At 38.0% G+C, this 21292-nt stretch overlaps 1 protein-coding gene across 3 annotated transcripts in view; it reads right to left on the bottom strand.

Annotated features, from left to right (window-relative positions):
• The window catches only part of SCFD2 (sec1 family domain containing 2), a 414644-nt gene that overhangs the window by 307663 nt on the left and 85689 nt on the right, over positions 1-21292 (bottom strand). For all 3 annotated transcript variants that reach the window (XM_002919405.4, XM_034671818.1, XM_034671817.1), the window contains exon 4: positions 12046-12221. In XM_002919405.4, the coding sequence (XP_002919451.1) occupies positions 12046-12221 (176 nt within the window). The remainder of the gene's footprint in view (positions 1-12045; positions 12222-21292) is intronic.

Raw genomic sequence — 21292 nt, 5'->3', positions numbered from 1 at the left:
ACCCACTAACGTCAAGCTAACCTCTAGCACTCTCAAAATCCTTAAGTCATAAGTAAAGTGGTAAGTAAGGTCCTGTAGATATTCAGCCAATCTCGGCACAGGCTTCCTTCAGAAAGACCCGCCCTTAAGTTATACCCAAGATTTCCTGTGAATGAGCATAAATAAGACTTGGTTTCTTTAAGGCTGACTAACATTAAAAAAAAAAAAATCAATTAAACAGTGTTATTTCCTTCCATTCTTAGGAGCCCAGATGTTTAAAAAAGAAAAAAAAAATCCCAGCAACCACTGAGGGAGACAGCTTAGTACAAACAGAGAGAGGGAGTGGCTCAGGACAGAAGAATCAGTCAGCGCAGGGAAGCACAAATCATTATTATTTTCCTTTTGGTCAAGCAAACCAGAATGGTTGTAAGCCCTTGTTTTTCACAAAACAAAGACCCACCCAGATGTGCTTTTGGCCACTGGCATAACTCTATATTTGCAATTTTTTTGGTAGACCCACAAAATGCTAAGAACCAAAATTGTTAGCCTTAAGCTTACTTTGCCTGATTACTAACTCTGGCTTCCAGCTGGAATAACACATGATATCACTGCTTCTAAGGCAAGCCCAGTTTAAAAGCGATCGTTTTCTTAGCCTATATATTTGACTCTCACTTTCTAATCAGATGGTTGGCACAAATTCACCTAACTCCAAAACCTGGCAATGTGCTCTCCCTAGGCAAAGAAACAAGAGATTCGAGGGTGTTTTTTTTTTTCCCGTTTTCCATTTCTCTCTTTTATTATTCAAAAACACAATACTTTAATGTGATAGAGGAGAAGAATGACATCAAAATAAAATATTCTGCAAGAGAAAAGTGAAATGAAGATGATGTATCCTTATGGAGAAAAGTACAAGTCTCATAAGATTTCAATAAAAGGTTTGCTGGGGAATAAAACTCGAGATGAAAATCTGACCTGGTTGCCAAATTTATAGATATATCAAAGAAAAATAAATTAGTGGACAAGGAAGCATTTTAATGATTTCAGTACTCACAGATGAAGTTATCAAATAAATGCATATAAAGTTATCAAATAAATTCATATAAACTGAACATTTAATTAATGGGCTACATAGACTCTACTATGTTTTGAAAACTTTTTTATCCAGATGCCTGAGAACAAGAATGAGTGGAATGTGAGACAGAAGTGGCCAAGAGTCATTTTGCCGTTTTGCCCCAGGACACATATTCCAGCAATTCATAGTAGTGAAGGGCATGGCTTCAATCAGACACATCTAGGTCTTACCCTGGCTCCAATACCTAGTAGCAGTACGACCACAGTCAATTCATCACTTGTCCAATCTCTACTATATGGTGCTCAAATCTGAATCAGCAGTTCCAAAAGTTTATTTATAAATTGCTTGATGAGAATCTAGGACTCATTTTTTTCACCGAAGCAACACTGTTAAGTGCAGTACTCAGGTATTCAGACTAGCCCAGATCTGAGCTGGTCCCAGATCCCTGAAAATGGCACAAACAGTACTAATGTACTGATAGCTAATCCACAGTACAATATAAACTGTATGCACATCCAAGAAGCCATAAAGGGCTCGGTTGCATCCAGCTGACAGCACAGGCTCAATGATTGCTATTACATGGAATGAACAGAGTATTTTCTTATGAAAAAGGCTTTTCGGATGATTTTCCCTCCACCACTCAGAAGTGAAACCTCTCTCGGCAGAGAACTAGAAGGCAGGGGCTTCCCTGGCAGAAGACGGAGAGTGATGAAGAGATGATTTATATTTCTGAGATGCACAAAAGCTTCTTCTAGTTACAGTGTCTCACCAGGTGTTCTGAATTGTGGGGGGAAAGAGGGGTAGAAGTCTTGTCAATTAATAAAAGAGTCTAATCATGTGAGCCCCTGAGGGACCAACATGTTAGTCTATTCAGATCTCTTTAACGCCAAAGGTTTTTCATCTGGGACTTTTTCAGCAAATTTGTTTGGAGATTTTTTTAAACTCTAACAATTTATTGTTGCATTAAAATGAGCTAAATCTCATACACTATTTCCAAATACTCCAGAGTCACGATATTTAAGAGGACAGGCATCGAGACAATTCATTATTTTGACCACTTTCTCATGAGGTCATAAAATGATCAGAATGCCAAGGCTCACAGAACAAACTGCTGTGATGAAAACGGCAGCAAAAGACGTCCGTGTTAACCAGAATGTAGCTTAATGAGTGTCACAAAGACACAAAATTATAGTGGCTTAGGCAAGATAGGAATGTATTTCTCAGTTACGTAAAGTCCTGGTAGGTGGCCCAGGGCTGGTACGGTATTTACCTTCCATCATTCCTTCAAACATCTCCAACATACAGCTTCCTCTCATGACCCAAGATGGCCACCCCTGCTCCTGCCATTCTGGCTGCATTTCCGCACGCAGGAGAAAAGGGTAAAAGGTGTGTACCTACCCTTTCCATGCACAGCCTGAAAGTGGCTCACATCACTTCTGCCTGTGTCTCGTTCACTAGAACCTAGCTGCAAAGGTGCCCGGGAAGCACAGTTACTATTTTGGGTGGCCATGTGCTCCATAAGAAGTCAGAACAGGTGTTAACATAAAGAAGGCTCTGTCCTATGTCCATATAAGGCATCATTTTTGACGCTAGTAAACCTCTTAAGTATTTGTTCATATGCAGGTGCTAATTTGTGGCAAGTAAACTCCATGTTTATAACAAATTTCTCAAATTCCCACAGGCAGGCAGTTAAGCCTGCTATCGCAAGCATGAAAATGAGGCGTGTTCATTCTGGGACATACTCGCAGACAAGGTCAATAGAGTCCCTATCCTCACTTGTCATATAGTCTAGCAAGGGAGACAGTGGATGTGTAACCAAAAAATGTCAGTGAAGGACAAGCAAAATTAAAACAAAGTGACGCACAAAGCTACTCAGGGAAGGCTTGGCTTCCCTGAGGAGATGGCATTTAAGTTTTGATCTGGGTCAGCCATGACAAAAGCTGGGGAAAACAGCCTTAACATTTTAAAGCCTCAAGGTTCCCTATTTACGAGAATCAAAGTTGCTTCAGCTCTAGTTTTCTTTATTTAAGCCTATTATGCGTGGAAGAGGAAGAATGCGTGTGCGCGCATGCGCGCACGTGTGTGTACACGTGCACGTGTTCACGTGTGTGCAAGGATGTGCCTGGGAAGAGGAGATGTACCTATGACTCAATACTGAAGTTAATACTTAAGAGCCGGGAATAATGTGGAGCAAAACAAAGCAAATGGTTAGGAGAGTTGAGAGACCATACAACCTTTGTATTCAGAAGTTATTTTTTTCATTTGTTCTAAATAGTGCTTCCAGGTGCTTATAGTTCTTAAAGTTAGCTAATTTCAGGTCTGTTGTTCTAACTAAATTTTAGTTCAAAACGAGTAATCAGCAGTTGTGAATAAAATGTCTCACGTGTTTTTAATCAAAATGAGTTACGTGCAAAACAGGTAAAAAATAAACAAATTCAATAATTAAACTTTGTATTAGCAAATTAGTATTGCTTTATTTTTTTATTATGTTATGTTAGTCACCATACAGTACATCATTAGTTTTTGATGTAGAGTTCGATGATTCATTGTTTGCGTATAACACCCAGTGCACCATGCAATAGGTGCCCTCCTTAATACCCTTCACCTGGCTAGCCCATCCCCATGTTAATCAGGAATGGGGCAAACTTGTTGCTCTCTAATACTTGCCTTTGTAGTCATTTTGATGTAATACTGTGAAAAACAGTGACATAATAAGAAATATATTTTTAGTCTCTGCCCCCAGTTCCTGGCACACAGCTTCCAAAACCCTTGTATTTTTCTGAGCGATAGGGGTGCTAGAAGCATCATCTGTTCTAATATTTGGTCTTTGACCCTGGTTTCTGGTACATAGAAATCCTAAATCCCTTGGAATTTCCTGGGTAATAGGAGCATCTTTTGTTCTAATGGGGTAACTCTTGGTGGATTCCTAGATAGTTCCTGGGGACTGGTCACCAGAAAGACCAAGCCATGAGTAGAAGCTTGGAACTTTCAGCCTCACCCCCCATCCTCCAGGCGGGAGGGGTTAGAGACTGAGTGAGTCAATCAATCGTGTTGATGTGATGAAGCCTCATAAAAATCCCTAAAGTGTACAGCTTTGGGGTTGGTAAACACATCCATGTGCAGGGAGGGTGGCACATCCCAACTGCATGGGGACGGAAGCTCCTGCACTAACGACCCTTCCAGACCCCACCCTATGTACCTCTTAATCTGAGTCTTCATCTTTATCCTTTGTAATATCCTTTATAATAAACCAGTAAACTTAAATAAATGCATCCCTCGGTTTCGTGAGCCACTATAGCAAATTATCAAACCCAAGGAGAGGGTCACAGAACACCCATCTGACCGGTTGGTCAGATGTATGAGAGGCCCAGACCTGCAATTGGTATGTGAAGTGGAGGGGGGAAGTCTTGTGGGGACTGAGCTACAACCGGGGATGGGGGGAGTCTGCACTAGTCCCATGCAGTTAGTGTCATGACTGAAATGTAGGACACCCAGTTGGAGTCTAGAATTGGAGAATTGGTTGGTGTAGGAAAAGCCCTACGTGTTTGGTGTCAGAACTGTTGAGAGTAGTGTATAAAAGAAATAAGAGGTTTTCTTTTAAACATGCTTCATAATTTTCCTTCTCAGGAAAAACCCTATGAAAAATCGCCTTCATCTATGAACGACACTCAGGTCTGACTTTGGGGATCATCTTTTTCTGCCTCTTACCTCACTCTTTACCCAAATGATGTCACTAGTACTTTTGCAAGTGACAAATCATAACAAAACAGGACCTCCCAGGGTGTCGGTGAGGTCAGGCATGGAACTGAAATGAGGCATGACGATTCCAAGCCGTGCCAGAAGGCTGGGGACCTCACAGAAGCTCTAGAGGACCGGGAAGGTAAACCCCTAATTTGTTACAGCACAGGCAGACACACTTACTTAGCTTAGGGAAATCTGATTTGTTATAGAAGCAATATTCTGAAATTTAGTATATTATAAAAGGAACTCACTCCACCCATTAAAAACTTCTTTGACAAGAGAAAATGGGATGCCTACTTTTCATTGCAAAGACAGGTGGAATTTAAAACTAAAGCGACACGTACCTGGGTTATCTTGAATAGCTTGGTAACTCATTTGTATTTTATTTAAAAATCACTTTCCAAGTTGGATTTTTTAATTTAGAAATATAAATTCTGCCTAAAGAAATAACTGGAGATAGAGAACACATACGTACAAGGCTGGTTTTTAGGTAGTATAAACCCAGCTCCCTCTTCTACACAGAATTTGCTACTGTTTCATAGCCATGATAAATTATGGTGAATAAAGTTTTTCTTTGCGACAATTAGCATAAAAACATCAGATTTGCATTGTAGACACTGGGTGTTATACGCAACTAATGAATTATTGAACACTACATCAAAAACTAATGATGTACTCTATGTTGGCTAATTGAACTTAATAAAAAAAAAAGAAATAAAGATATGCATTGTAGAAACAATGGGATTTACATCTAGAAAGATGTAAAGAAAAATGCTGTGAAACATTACCAAAGTATGAAAAGGGAACAACAACTTTCTAAGTAACTTATTTTCCTTAACAAATTTTAAGTTAGAAAAACAAAGTCTAGGTGAGAGTATGTTAAAGACATTGCTCACAGAACATAAATTGACATTTGTAATATTTCTGGTTCCACTGAAAGAATAAATAATAACTACTATTTACTGAGCCTTACTTCATGCCAACCCTGTACTTACTGATGAATATACATAATGCTATTCAGTCCTAACAATACCAACCACTAGGAGGCAGGCATTCTAATCCTAATTAGAGGAGGTGACTAAATCAAACTTTCTTGCTATACTATAGAAAGAGAATTCTTTGTAGGCTACCACCCAAATTAAGTAAATCCATACTATGATTTAAAAAAAAAAGCATGGGGCGCCTGGATGGCACAGCGGTTAAGCGTCTGCCTTCGGCTCAGGGCGTGGTCCCGGCGTTATGGGATCGAGCCCCACATCAGGCTCCTCTGCTGGGAGACTGCTTCTTCCTCTCCCACTCCCCCTGCTTGTGTTCCCTCTCTCGCTGGCTGTCTCTATCTCTGTCAAATAAATAAAAATCTTAAAAAAAAAAAAAAAAAGCAAAGCTACTCTTACAAGTGAATACATTCACTAATGGAATCATAAATGTATCCATGTTCAGGTTAAATGTGCTCTTTTCTACATTTTAAACTTGAAACAGAAACAACTGTCTCTTAATGAGCACACATGTACCAAACGCCTAAAACAGACTGTGATTTTGGACCTTGGAGATAAGGGAGAAGAAAAGGAGTTGAGAAGATATTTTATCTCCTTCGGTTTTTAAAAGCATAGTCACTGCTGATAAACATTAGATTTTTCCCAACAACACTCAAAACAGTTTCCCTTTTGAGCCCATAACATTATCTTTCTGTCATCTTCAGAAGCCTGAGCCAAACATAAGTCTTATGAATTGTACTCAGATCTGTTGCTGACCTGTCATAAAATTGCCAAAGCCACCAAACTGAGGGATGATAGTGTAGAGGAAAGGCAATAACCTGTGTTTCATTACAGATTTCCAGGACCAATGTCTTTTCCTTAACCAAGATTGTCTACAATGTTACTTACAAAGTCAACATTGAGGTCCCGGTGCAGAGGCCTGGTAGAGAGTGGTGGAAATGAGTCTCCAAGGAAATAAACAACTCTCAATACTGGCTGAGATTTGCATCTAGGTGGTTCTCAAGCTCTTTGGGAAAAACTAGGAGTCACCCTCATCTTCAAAATAAACTTAGATGCTCTACTTTCAAACCAAAGTCTGTAAAAGGGACAGCTCACCATATATGAGGACTCGTTACACTAATGGCTAAGTGTATGCTGTCTAAAGCAAGCACGTCCATAAACGACGAGCAGTTAGGACGGCCAGTGTACGAGTTCGCTTATGCTAAGCACTGATTTGCAAGGACCCAGAAATGACTGAGAGCACAGTGCTAGCCTGCATAATGTGCAATTATGATAAAAGTAGGGTTTTGTTATTTTAAATGCTTACTTCTTTTTCCCAGTGTTTTTGTTCCTTTCCACTTGCTGAAAGAACCACACCAAGTGCTGTGGTCACGTCTGAGGCAGTCTAATAGGGAACAGGATTCTAAAAATTAATTACAAATATAAGCTGGCTGACAATTATTAATACTGTGTCCAGTTTCTTCGGAAACCTCTAGTGAGTTGAAAGATTATCATTCCTGAGAGAAAACGGCTCTCCCTTGTTTTGAAACACTTTTGTGTTTGATTTTGGAGCTGTGGGTGAGGGTGAGGGCAGAGGGTGAGGGCGTTGTCTGTGTGGTAGGGCAGTGAGGAGGGAAGGACTTGGAGAAGAGGCCTAGAGCAGGTTATCAGAGCCCAAAGGAATGAAAAGGGTATCCATGGAGGGGAAAGCGACAGTGCAGGCTATCACCATCAAAGGAGGGGGAGGAGGGCATCCTTACATGGTGGGTGGCAGAACCCAGCACTGTTGGAACCCCAAGAGAATAGAGAGGACATCCACGTGGAAGCTGGAGGCAGTGAGGGCCCAGTGCAGGGTATCAGAACCTGAGCAAGGTGGGGTGGGAGTGGGGGAGGGTGGGGAGGTACAAAAATCTATCAAGGCCCCTGTGGAGTGAGGAGGGCATGGTGGGGGGTGGGGCACGGGCTGTGGAAGGGACTGAAGCAGCAAGGAGGTGAGAAAAGCATTCATCGGAGGTTGGAGGAGTGTCATATCCCAAGATCCTGTCAGAGCCTGAGCAGGGAGGTGAGAGCATCTAAACGGGGGAGTGGCCGGGAGCCAGAGCTTGCAGAGGGAGGAGGTTTCTGTGAGCAGCAGTGGGGCCTACTGAGGGTGGTCCTGGAGCCTGAGAGGAGTGAGGAGGGCACCCATGCATGAGGGCGAGGCAGGGGGAGCACGGTGCAAGATGTCAGAGCTCAAGTGACGTGAGAAGGGCATCCGTGTGGGGGTTTCAGCAGGGCCGCCTCGGTGTGAGGTGAAAGAGACTATCTATGTGGACTTGGCCATGGCCTGCAGCAAGAGACAGAACCCAGGTGAGGTGTGGAGGGCGTGAGAGGGGCAGCACCTCTTATGGAAGACTGGCTACGTATGGGGGGAATTTATCACCTCTTTAAATATGTTGAGGGTAATGGGAGACAGGTTCTTCACTGTCAGAGAGGGAAGTTACACATATGGGAAGGGAGAACGCTACAATACCCTTGTGGTATTCTATTAGAATTGTGGTGTTCATATGAACTCCTGGCCTTTAATAGATAGGTATAGACACAGGTATAGATGAGATCAACAAATGCAGAGATAGCTGAATTTTTAGAGTGATTCATAAAATTCTGCTAATACTGACCAAAATAAGACCAAAGTGAGCACAATCAAAATACTAGGCATTTAAAAATGGAATATAACTATGTATTCAAAGGAGATTTAAATTCTTAAGAGAATTCTATGAATAAATGTATGCCAATAAATTAGAAAAGTAAAAATGAATAGCCGACTTAAGCTAATATAAACTACCAAAATAATCTCAAGAAGAAATAGAAGATGAGCACTGGGTGTTATACGCAACTGATAAATCATTGATCACTACATCAAAAACTAATGCTGTCTGTATGTTGGCTAACTGAACATAATTAAAAAAAGAAGAAGAAACAAAAATCAGATAGATCTAGAAACATTTAAATAATTAAACTGGAAATAAAAATCTAAATCTAACAGCAAAGATATGTTGAGATGATTCCTTAGAGATATTTCACTATTGAGCAACTGTGATTCCTTTCTTATACAAACAGCTCCAGAAAATACAAAAATGAAACTCAGCCTAACTGATTTTTAAAAAACTACCATAACCTTTGTTTCAAAACCAGACAACAGCAGCACAATAAATTATATGCTAATGTCACCTATGAGCATAAATGCAAATAGTGCAAATAGCTAAGTATTAGCAAATTAAATCCAGCTCTGTGTGTGTGTGTGTGTGTGTGTGTGTGTGTGTGTAGGACCAGGCTGAACTTATCCAGGAATGCGACAATGATTATTTAACATTAACAAATTATACAATTCATCACACTAACAATTAAAGGAGAAAAAACCCTAATAGTCATCTAAAAAAAATTCATAATGAATTTAGAAATGAAACTCAACACTCACACAAGATAAAAAAAACAACAACAACAAAACAACGACTCAGTAAACTAGGTTTAGGAAGGAACTTTCTTAGCCTGATTTAAAAAAAAAAAACAGCAAACATAATATTTAATGGTAAAATTTTAGAACATTTTCTTTAAAGTCAGGAATAAGATGAAGATGACTCTTTTCACTGCCTCTATTGAACAGTGTCCTAGTATCTGGTTGGAGCACTAAAAAAGAAAGTGGTATCAAGAAAGTGTAGAAAGGAAGAAACAAATACAAATGCAAATGAAAAGTTGATGGACATGTGATTACCAGACAACAGTGAAGAGTATCCCTGTATGTCAGCAATGGACAGTCAGAAAATTGAATCTTAAAAAATTCAATTCACAATGGTATTAAAATCTTTAAAATACACATAAATAAATCTAATAATTCCCTCTTACAAAGAAAAGCATAAAACTGGACATGTTGATTTTAAAATACTGTGGTATTAATTCTGTGATAGATAAACTGGCCACTGGAACAGACTGGAAACTGAGAAATAAACCCACTGTTATATGGGATTTTAGCATATTACATATCAGAAGGAAAAAGATGAATATCTTTTGGCTCCAAATAAGAGAAAACCAACACTTTTTTTGAAGATTTTATTTATTTTAGAGAGAGAGAGCACAAGCAAGAAGGAGAAGCAGGCTCCCCACTGAGCAGGGAGCCCAAGGTGGGGCTCGATCCCAGGGCCCTGGGATCATGACCTGAGCCAAAGGCCGACTCTTAACCCACTGCGCCAAGCAGGCACCCAGAGAAAACCAACGTTTTTTTTAAGTGGCTCAAACAATGAGAAGAATTATTATCTCACAAAACACGATATTTGAGCTAAGGTTCAAAGTCATTAAAGATCCAGGTTCTGTCTGTCTTCCTTAGGATCTCAGTGACTTCTCTTCATTATCACAAAATGCTCATGTCGTAAACATACATCAAGAAGCAGAAAAAGGATAGGTTTCTTCACTATGTATATTCCGTCAGAATATTAAAGTTAAAAGACAAACCATAGCTTCAGAGACGTATTTGCATGATATAAGACAGTTTTTCTGTTACCCAATAGATAAAAATGGGCACTATAAGAATGAGCAATTGGCAGAAGAGGAAAACTGAGGAGTCAATAAATACTATAAAAGATGTTCAGCGGTGCCTGGGTAGCGCAGTCGTTAAGCGTCTGCCTTCGGCTCAGGGCGTGATCCCAGCATTCCGGGATCGAGACCCACATCGAGCTCCTCCGCTGGGAGCCTGCTTCTTCTTCTCCCACTCCCCCTGCTTGTGTTCCCTCTCTCGCTGGCTGTCTCTCTGTCACATAAATAAATAAAATTTAAAAAAAAAAAAGATGTTCAACCTCATCAGTAGTCAGAGAACTGCAAACTTATATAAAGAAATAGCACTGATCTATGTTCTAATTTGATAATACTGAGTACTGGACACTATGTAGGGAAAAAAAATGTCATCTATGCCTAGCAGAAGGGTCAACTAGGTCAACCTCTTTGGTGATCACTTTGTTGATATTTAGTAAATTCAACAATATGCATGCTCCAACAATCTAACATCCTTTCCAAAATACATATCCTAGAGAAACTCTTTCACATGTACATCAAAACACATGGTCTAGGATATTCACCACATTATTTCTTCTTTCTTCTCTCTCTCTCCCTCTCCACCCACACACCCACCCCTCCACACACACACATGAATATGGAATGGCCTAATTATAAACCAATATGAACTGGACAAATAAAGTGTTGTATATTCATATTATCAATAGTATAGTTTAAATAAACGAACAAGATCTATACGTCAACTTGAATTATCTTAAAAATACAATGTTGAGAGGGAAACACAAGTTGTTTAGGAATATTTATAGTACAATATTACCTACATAAAAAGTAAAACCCAGAGCACAATACTCCGTATTATTTATAGATAAATAAGTATTTAATAAAAACACAAAAACAAGGAATCGAGTTTGTGATTACCTCTGGGAAAGGAAAAAGGAGAATCATAGCAAGGAAGGGTACAAGTATCAGAGATGTTTCAACTTTATTTCTAGTTTTATTTCTTTAATGAAAAAGGATATAAAATATATATTAAAAATTGGTACGTTACCCAGAACTTAAAGCCCAAAAAAATAAAAAAATAATAAAATAAAAATAAAAATTGGTAAATTATATTGAGTCTGTAGAGAGTACATATAGATATGTCATATTATTTTATTTCCATTTGAAATGCTTTATAATTTTTTAAGTTTTCCATGAAAATATTTCATCAATCATGAAAAGGTCCTAACCCCATATAAATCACTTCAAATTCACTACATTCACAAATGTCGTTTGCCTTCCTTCATCTTTTACTAAGCACCATTTTAAGCAACATGCTATATGTTGTTTGAGGATTACAGACTACTTAACGACAGAAGAAATGTAAATAGTAGTAATATTCTGCAAGGAAAGTAGCAAGGATTGAATGAAGATATCACAAAGATCAAGAGAAGTCCAAATGCCATAAAATGGAAAAGAGGTTAATCAAATGCTCAAAAAACATTCTTGGTATTGAGGGAGAAGCCAAATATGTCACTGTCAAACAAACAAATATAAACAAAACGAAAAACAAACAAACAAAAAATAGGTATGGAAAATTTCTACTATAATTTTAATTTGGAGGCTCTTATAGAATATGATATAGAGTATATGTCAACACTATGAGTTATTACTAAGACTACAATAAACATCAAAGTTTTTTCCCAGAAGCGAGCATTTTAATTATCAATATCCCAAGAAACTCCCATAGCAACATACCTGGAGAAGGAGTCTTTCAAAAGCCAGGAAGTTGTCCCACTTGGCAGTCTGCGGGTGTTTCAGAGTTTGAACTGTGGCCAGCCCAAGCTGTAGGAGCCCACAGTGATTCACTAAAGCTTTGAGGTTGTTCTTGAAGAGCTGAATATAGGACATGAGCTGCCCCGGAGTGACTCTCCCTGGAGAAACATAATAATTTATCAGTAGTAAAATCATGAGAAGAATGCCGTTAATAATAGTATTGTACTGCTTCATATTGGCACAGAACTTCAGAGTTGGCTGCAAGCTTTCCTAAGCTATTATGATTCTTACAACAATGTGGTGACAGTAGCAAATTTGAAACTATTACCTGCTTTTTACAAGTAAAGAAACAGGGGGCACCTGAGTGGCTCAGCTGGTCAAGCATCCGACTCTTGATCTCAGCTCAGGTCTTGATCTCAGGGTCATGAGTTCAAGCCCTGCATTGGGCTCCACGCTGGGCATGGAGCCCTCTTAAAAAAAAAAACAAAAACAAAAACAAAACTGGGGCACTTGGGTAGCATAGTTGGTTAAGTGTCTGACTCTTGGTTTTGCTTCTGGTCATGATCTCCGGGTCATGAGATCAAGCCCCGCATCAGGCTCCACACTCAGCGAGGAGTATGCTTGAGATTCTCTCTCCCTCTGCCCCTCCCACTCATGCTCTCTCTCTAAAAATAAATGAATAAATCTTTAAAAAGTAAATAAACAAAAATTTAAAAATTAAAAAAACACACAGAGATATTAAGTAAAGAAACAGATATTAAGTGATCTGGCCAAGGCCATATTACTCGTAGAACTTATTTTATAATTCTGCAATGCCCCACAAATAAGTTCTCAAAGTCATATAAATAAGAATTTGTTGAGCTCAACATGGAGTGCCTCTCCAAGCAGAGTACATAGCGATCTAAGAAGCAAAAAGGCAAAATTTCTAGTGGTGTGTGTATGTATAGAAAGTAAGAAGAGAAGGTCGCCTGGGTGGCACAGCGGTTAAGCATCTGCCTTCGGCTCAGGGCGTGATCCTGGTGTTATGGGATCGAGCCCCACATCAGGCTCTTCAGCTATGAGCCTGCTTCTTCCCTCTCCCCCTCCCCCTGCTTGTGTTCCCTCTCTCTCTGGCTGTCTCTATCTCTGTCGAATAAATAAACAAAATCTTTAAAAAAAAAAAAAAGTAAGAAGAGAAATCTGTTACAACCGTGGCTAAAATCTTATCACTGATTATCAGTGGGTTCATGATAACATTCATGAGGATCAAAGCTGGATGTCACATGAAATAAAAATCTATGGAGAACTGGGGTGGCAAAAACACTGGAAGATGAGGCGTCAGAAGAAAACAGAGGGCATGAGTGATACAGCACATTGACTGAAAGGGTCACCTAGACTAAAACAAGAGCCCATCACACAAAAGACTAGAGATAGTACAGAAAAACAAAATGTCTGTTGAAGATTCACTCCTTCATAGTCTCTAACTCCAACGTTTGCCTGTTGCAGTCCTTTGACTGAGTCCTTCATATTGTGCAATGTGTCAAACTGCATTCCTGCCATTCGTGGGTGCTATGGACAAAACTCCTGAATGCCAGATTCTCTCCATTGGATAAGGAGGCAGCAATGGGGCCAAACACAGATGCAAGTCAGATGAATCTTCCCTACAGTCTTATCCATACCGTGTTTGTGGGTTGCTCTCCAATGCCTGAAATCCAAGTTTGTTTATTATATCTTGGTTTAATATTTGGCAATGAGATCACCTATATTTATTTAGCACCTTACAGTATACACAGTGCAAGCATGCCATCTTTGATTCTCATAGCAACTCTATAGGGTGGCAAACAAGGCATGTGCTGGATCTATTAGACCCACCTGAAGCACTGGGAGTTGGGTGTCTTACACAATGCTAAATATCAGGTATCACGTAATAAATGTTTTTTTTATCACAATACACAAAAACTAAAGACCTTGCCATGAGAAACTTATAAGCCTGCAACAAGAAGAATAAGAATAGTGGGATGGTAAGTAACGAAGCAAGTCTCACTTATTTCTTTGGTTCCTTGGTAAAGTCTGAGTTCCTTCCTGATTCTCAGGGCAGCAAGCTAATGATCTACTTGCTTAACTACTTACAGAGAAGAGCCTCATCAACTCCTTCTTTGTCTGGTTTTTGAGTCAGGTTTATTAAGGTATAATTTCCATACAGTAAAATTCACCCTTCAATTGTACAGCTCTATGAATTGTGACAAATGCATACAGTTGGGTAAGCACTATCACAGTCAAGATGCAGAACACTTCCATCATTCCAAAGAGTTCCCCCTCTTGGTAGTCAATTCTCCTTCTCCACCTCAGCCCTTGCTAAGCACTTTGCTGTGTTTATCTGATCTCTGTCCCATAGTTTAGCTTTTCCAGATGTTATATAAATGGAATTATACAGTATGGAGCCGTTTATTTCTGGCTTCTTTCAATTTAGCATAATGCATTTGATATTCATCCATATTGTTGCTTGTATTAGTAGTATGCTCCCCTTTTCTTGCTGAATAATATTCCATTGTATGAATATGTCACAGTTTATTTAGCCATTTATTTATCATTCACCATTTAGTGATCATTTGAACTATTTCCAATTTTTAGAAATTATGAATAAAGCCTTCACAAACATCTGTGTTCAGCTTTTCATGTGAGTATGGGTATATGGATATATGGTTTCATTTTTCTTGGGTAAATTTCTAGGTCTGAGGTTGCCGGGTCATATGCTAAATGTATGTTTGTTTAACTTTATAAGAAACTGACAAACTGATTTCCAAAGCATCCTGTCCTGCCAGCAACCTATGAGAGTTCTAGTACCTCACATCCTCACCAGCACTAGTTACTGCCAGTTATTTTTATGTTAGTCATTCTAATATGTGTGTAGAAACACCTCACTGTGGTTTTAATTTGTATTTCTCTAATGATGAGTAATGTTGATCATCTTTTTACGGGCTTATGTGCCATCCTATATGTTTCTGTTCAAATCTTTTGCCCATTTTTTTTATTAGGTCGTTTAGTTTCTTATTATTAAATTGTGCCATTACTTTAATTAAGTCATTGATTCAATACATATTTCTGTAACAAACACTCTTCTTGCTGCCAGAAATAAACCTGTGAACAAATCAGACAAAACTCTTTTTCCTCACAGTGAACAAATACAGAAGACAAATAGTTCCTTGATGCCCTCCTAATTAATTCAGTCTATAACATATCATTCTCATTTAAGGATGGAGGCCTTTTGTGCAAATGATAACATGTTTACACAATGACATCTTCTAACGCCTATTACATATTAACACTAAATACGTGAAAAAAATGTTCAAGTGAAATGGGTTCAATCCACGATTGCCATGACTTCCATGTATTTGTTCACACATTGTACTGCTGGTGATGGCAATTTGGTTCTTGGACACATAGGGCTTAGTCTACCAAGAGAGATATTCATTGAACAATTATACAAATAATTACTTAATCATGATTGCAGTAAAACTGCTAAGGAAAAATACAAAATGTCTTGAAAGCGTGAAAGGCCTTTTAAGACTCAAAACTGCCAAACTGTCCAACCCTATCTCCTTAACTAAGGAGGAGGAATTAAGCTCAAAATACATGCAACCCATTTGTAATTTCACTGTCTTTTAGAGAGACCACAAGAAATGGAAATGATCAGAGAAAGTCATCAGAAGTTCTGTTTAGATTTCTATTGTAATAACCATATATTCAATTTAAAGAGAAGAGTTTTTTTCATTCAAAAACACAGTTGAACTTTTTATCCAGTCAGTACTTCCTAGCTCAGCTTCTAGTCATCATATTTACGTAACACTGACTGCCTGCCCACATAAGGCGTGTGAGCCAAAAGAACAAATGAGTATAGAGAATTTGGTAACTGGAAATGCAACAAAACACTACATTGTGAATTTAGTAATTATTTGCCTTTGATGCCTATTCTGTTCCCCTCTATAATAGCTTTTTCTTACATACAAATGCCAGTAACACTTCATTAAGTACATCTTGATAGCAGATTTCTTTTTACTCCATAACACGCTACTTGGAATTCAGTAAAAAAGTACGTCACACAGATGATGTAGCCTTAAAAAATAGGTAGTGAGATTTTCAAAATTTTAAATTTAATCACAACCTTACATAAAACAAATGGACATCAACTAATCGACTACCAAAAATGCTACAGTGAGACTGATGACTCAAGAAAGCTGCTCGGTTCACACCGACTAAAACAGCAAGCAACCAGAGGCAGGTGCTAAAAAAGTAGTAGCAGGACATGTCTTCATATCTCACACCACAAAACAACAACAACAACAACAAAAGCCTGTCATGCAGACTTACACGGTGATTTTAAAATATCCATTCAGAGGGCCTTGCAACATACTTTTTGAAGTCATAAAAACAAAGGTTATTTGAAATCAAGACTGCACAGCAACTTTTTGAAAGATGATGATTTGAAATCTAAAAAATAATTTTCAATAAGAAAAGCTATTGGGCTTTTTTTTTTAAGAGTTTTTAAGAAAGAGATTAGATTTACTTAGATTTAGCTAAGAGAAAAACATCGACCAGCAAGTCACTCTATATTTTTAAATCCTTATTAAAATATAAATATCTCAAGGGAAAGTGGACAGATTTGGAAAATAAAAGGATTTAACATTTTGATATCGTTTGCAATCCCTACAATATTGAATTCAATTGAATTCAAATGCATCATGGAGCCTATTTTTCCATTTACTACACGCACTTGATAAATTATAATTTTCTCAACCTGTTTTGTGGCTTATTAAAATATAATTAAAATATCTACACATACATACACATATATGATTCCTTGTTGATATGCTTAAAATAAAGAATATTCTGTCAGTGCTTGGTTTGATTTCATCATAAAACCGTGTCTTATGGTAGAAAGTAACCACCATCAGAAATTTTGTCTAAAACAGAATATTTAGCTACTACATTTTTTAAAAAGCTCTTGGCATGAGAAATGATAATACTGTCATTGCAAGTTTTTTATTCATCATTTTCATGAAAAGCCAGTATATGAAATTTGAATAAACAAACTTAGGTATTTTGTCTCGCATTCCCAGAAATCAGCATTTCATTTGTCTCCTTTTCAATCATTTTTCCAATATAATAAAGGTGCAATAGATTAAAATATTTAAATATAAGATGTCCTGCTTAAACTCTGGTTTATTTGTTCATACACAATTGGCAAACAGAATAGTTTCAATATTACACAAAAGTCACATCTGTTCATTTTTTCCTCATTATTTCAACATTTTGTGCCACCTAATAACAGCAGCTGAACACAAAGTAAACAAACACAGCTGAACACTGCAAGCCACGAGAAGAGCCGGGCACTGTATGCAGTGCCCATGCAGCTCTAGCTCTTTCTCCTGGCTCTGCCTGGCCACGTGCCACCTTGCAAGTGCTTCCTGTTTGAGTCTCCCTGATCTTCAGTGCAACTAAATAGCCTCTTCACATCCCCTTCCAGTGAGCTACCTTCAACTCTTTTGTTCACATAAAGTCCTGTATAAGCTGTAACATCTCTTTATTTCTAGAAATTGAGCATATCTTTTTAACTATGCTGGTATTTTATCAAGATTCTTCCTGGTTTGGTCAGTGCTCCGATTATTAATTTGCAAAGATTTTTGAATGGGCCTCTGCTAATGGTATTTTTTTTATCATGAACCCTGATTCCTAGTATGTGATTTTGCAAAACCACTTTTCAAGGAATGTATACACATTATAGCAAAAACACCAACAATGATATATATATCAAAGGTAGCAACTCTACTAAAATCAAGCTTTTGATTGGTAGGCAGCACCATCAGAGAAAATTCCAAATGTTAATGCAAGAGTTGACATAAGAGAGCCAGAATCTTGTGCATGAAAGATGGTTTAGGAGTTTTGTGAACAGCATACAAAAGGCTCAGAGGTGCCTGGGTGGCTCAGTCAGTTAAGTGCCTGCCTTCGGCTCAAGTCACGATCTCAGGGTCCTGGGATCGAGCCCCACATTGGGCTCTCTGCTCAGTGGGGAGTCTGCTTCTCCTTCTCCCTCTGTGCTCTCTCTCTCTCTCTAAAATGAATAAATAAAATCTTTAAAACAAACAAAACATACAAAAGGCTCAGAGAGTAGACTGAGTGTATATCCTCTCCTTACTCCAGCAGAATGACAGAAAAAAATAAAAAGGGGTAGGAACACACAACAAAGAGATTGTGAGATAATCTATAAGCAGACAAAAGATTTCAAACATTTTGCCCCATCTGTTGGTTATCTTTGTAACCTACATTATATACTAAAACTTTCTTTTTTGTTCTGTCAAATACAGATGGTATCCTTCAGCTTTTCATTTTCTAAGAAGAGAATAATAGCCCCCTAACACTTCCCCCATACTTTTTATTTCCCCCCTTTCATCTTGCAAATCATCTGTACTTTTATTTTTACCTTGTCACGACGACTGGCATTTATGTGTTGTTCTGTAACCATAACTTAGTCTTCTGTACTTTTTCTATGGTTTCATTAAAAAAGTTCAAAATCAATCAACAGTGCTTACATCATTATAAACTACATAACTATTCATGAGAGTCAAATTATGTGCTATGATTACATTTCCTTATGCATATAATACACTTTGTTCCTAGAATGCTTCGTGGCATATTTCCTTCCTTCCTTCCTTCCTTCCTCCCTCCCTCCCCCCTCTCTCCCTCCTTTCCTTCCTTCCTTTGCATTATCTGCCTTAACCAAAGCTTTAAAGTATTCTAACCTCAAATACAGTATCCTATCTTTGAAGTCTGTGGGTTTTTCCCCTCCCTGAATACTGTCAAACCTTTAATTCTCCAATGCCAACCTGGGCAGATTGTTTTCTAGGCCTTTCTGCATAGTTCCTAGTTCCAGCAACCTGGAACTCCTTTTATTGCTCTCCTCTGTTGGAATGGTTTCATTAAATCCCTAACTTTTCTTTCTTGGTATATTGCCTTTTCTTGCTGGACATCCTTAAGTAACCTCAGAAAAGGGACTCTGAAGAAAGCAGAGTTTTTGTATCCCTGAAAAGGTGCTTTCTTGTCCTCAAAGTTTCATGATAGTTTATTGAGGTCTGAAATTCTAGGTGGCCACTAATGCATTATACATTATCTTCTGGTTTTCAGGGTTGCTGATAAAGAATGTGTGCTAGTCTTATTCCTGTTCCTTTGTAGATGAGCTTCTTTTTTCCATCTTGGAGCCTTTAGGATCTTATTCTCTTGTACTCTAAGGACTCACAGTGATTGTGACTACTTTAGAGGTCTTTTTATTCTTTCCAATTTCTTCTCAGTAAGCCTATTCAATTTGACTATGTCTTTCATCACATCTGGGAAAGTCTCGCATTCTTCTTTTGCTAATTTCTTATTTTCTGCTTTCTCCTTCTTTCTGAAACTTCTAATATAGTTCTTCGATATTTTGGATTGTTTCTCTATGTCTTTTATTTTTTCTTTCATCTTTTCAGTGTCCTGTTCTTTCTACATTTTAGGAGAGTTTCTCAATTTATGTTTAAACTTTGGCTGAATTTTGTTTTGTTACATACCATAAGATTTACCCTTAAAGTGTACAATTGAGTGGTTTTTAGTATATTTACAGAGTTGTATAATTATCACCACCATACAACTTTAGAACATTTTCATCAAGTCAAGAAAGAGCCCATACCCAAATTTCTTCAGTTATGAAAAAGATATACTGTTATAAATCCACATTTATAGGAATATAACCTGAATGAAATTTTCCATTGGGAGATGCGACGATGCTTAGTTATACCTAGTTACAACTGAGAAAAGCAAAAATGAGAATATTCAAGTAATTATAAGTGAACCCTAACTTTTTTAATATAATAATACTATTGTCATTTTTATCATTTTTAAAAAAAAATTTAAAGTATAAATGCCTGGAAGATGAAAGAGGAATGGAAGAGTACTAAATAATGGAGCAAAACAAACAATAAAAATAAACCTCTTACCCTCAGCCACCCAAAAAGGCTTTGCCTAGAATACATGAAAAGGTAGTACAGCAGAGGGAGCCACCTCCCCAGAAGGTACCAGCAACTCCAGACTCAGGAGCCTCAGGTATGACAGAGGTGGAAAGTGAGGAGTATAACATAAAGAAAAGCACACGAATATTAAGTACACAGTTCAATTAATTTTTACATATGTGTTTACCCATGTAACCACCATCCAGATCAACCTATAGAATATATCGAATACTCTAGAAGAGTCCTCCATATACTTATACTTATCCAGTCAATAATCCCACAAAGGTAGACTATTACTTCTATCACTACCACCACATATCATATGTTATCTGTTTTTGAACAACATATAAATGAAGTCTTTTGTTTCTAGCTTTTGTTCAACATTATCCAGAATCTCAATCTTTTTTACTTTTTAACCGTGCTTTATTGCTCTGTATTACTATACCAGTTTCTTCATCTATTCTGATTTGAAGGACACGGGTTTTACAGTTTGGGCCATTATAAATAATGATGCTATGAACATTCTATTACATGTCTTTTGGTGGGCATAAGCACTCATTTCTACTGGTTCTATGTCCACATGTTTGCTGGGTGGCTGTACATTTCGCTTTAGTTGATACTGTCAAACAGTTTTCCATGGTTGTATCGATATCTTCGTACATTTTAAATTTGATTAAATTTAACATCTCAACATAATTTTAAAAGTATACATGTAATGTTTAAAATGAAGCACTACTGTATCTAAGTTTCCTTCTGGTATACTATGTTGTGTAGCTAAAACACACAAAGACAGCACGGTACTGGCACAAACACAGACACATAGACCAATAGAACAGAATAGAGAACCCAGAAATGGACCCTCGGCTCTTTGGGCAACTAATCTTTGACAGCAGGAAAAAACACCCAGTGGAAAAAAGAGAGTCTCTTCAATAATTGGTGCTGGGAAAACTGAACAGCTGCATGCAAAGAATGAAACTTGACCACTCTCTCACACCATACACAAAGATAAACTCCAAATGGACGAAAGACCTCAATGTGAGACAGGAATCCATCAAAATACTAGAGGAGAACATAGGCTGCAACCTCTTTGACATCGGCCATAGCAACTTTTTTCATGATACGTCTCCAAAGGCAAGAGAAACAAAAGAAAAAATGAACTTGTGGGACTTCATCAAGATAAAAAGCTTCTGCACAACCAAGGAAACAGTCAAAAAAAACTA

The sequence above is a fragment of the Ailuropoda melanoleuca genome, chromosome 11 (genome assembly GCF_002007445.2).
Source record: "Ailuropoda melanoleuca isolate Jingjing chromosome 11, ASM200744v2, whole genome shotgun sequence".
Classification (NCBI taxonomy): domain Eukaryota; kingdom Metazoa; phylum Chordata; class Mammalia; order Carnivora; family Ursidae; genus Ailuropoda; species Ailuropoda melanoleuca.
The sequence above is the reverse complement of the archived record's forward strand: the minus strand, read 5'-3'. Positions and strand labels throughout refer to the sequence as shown.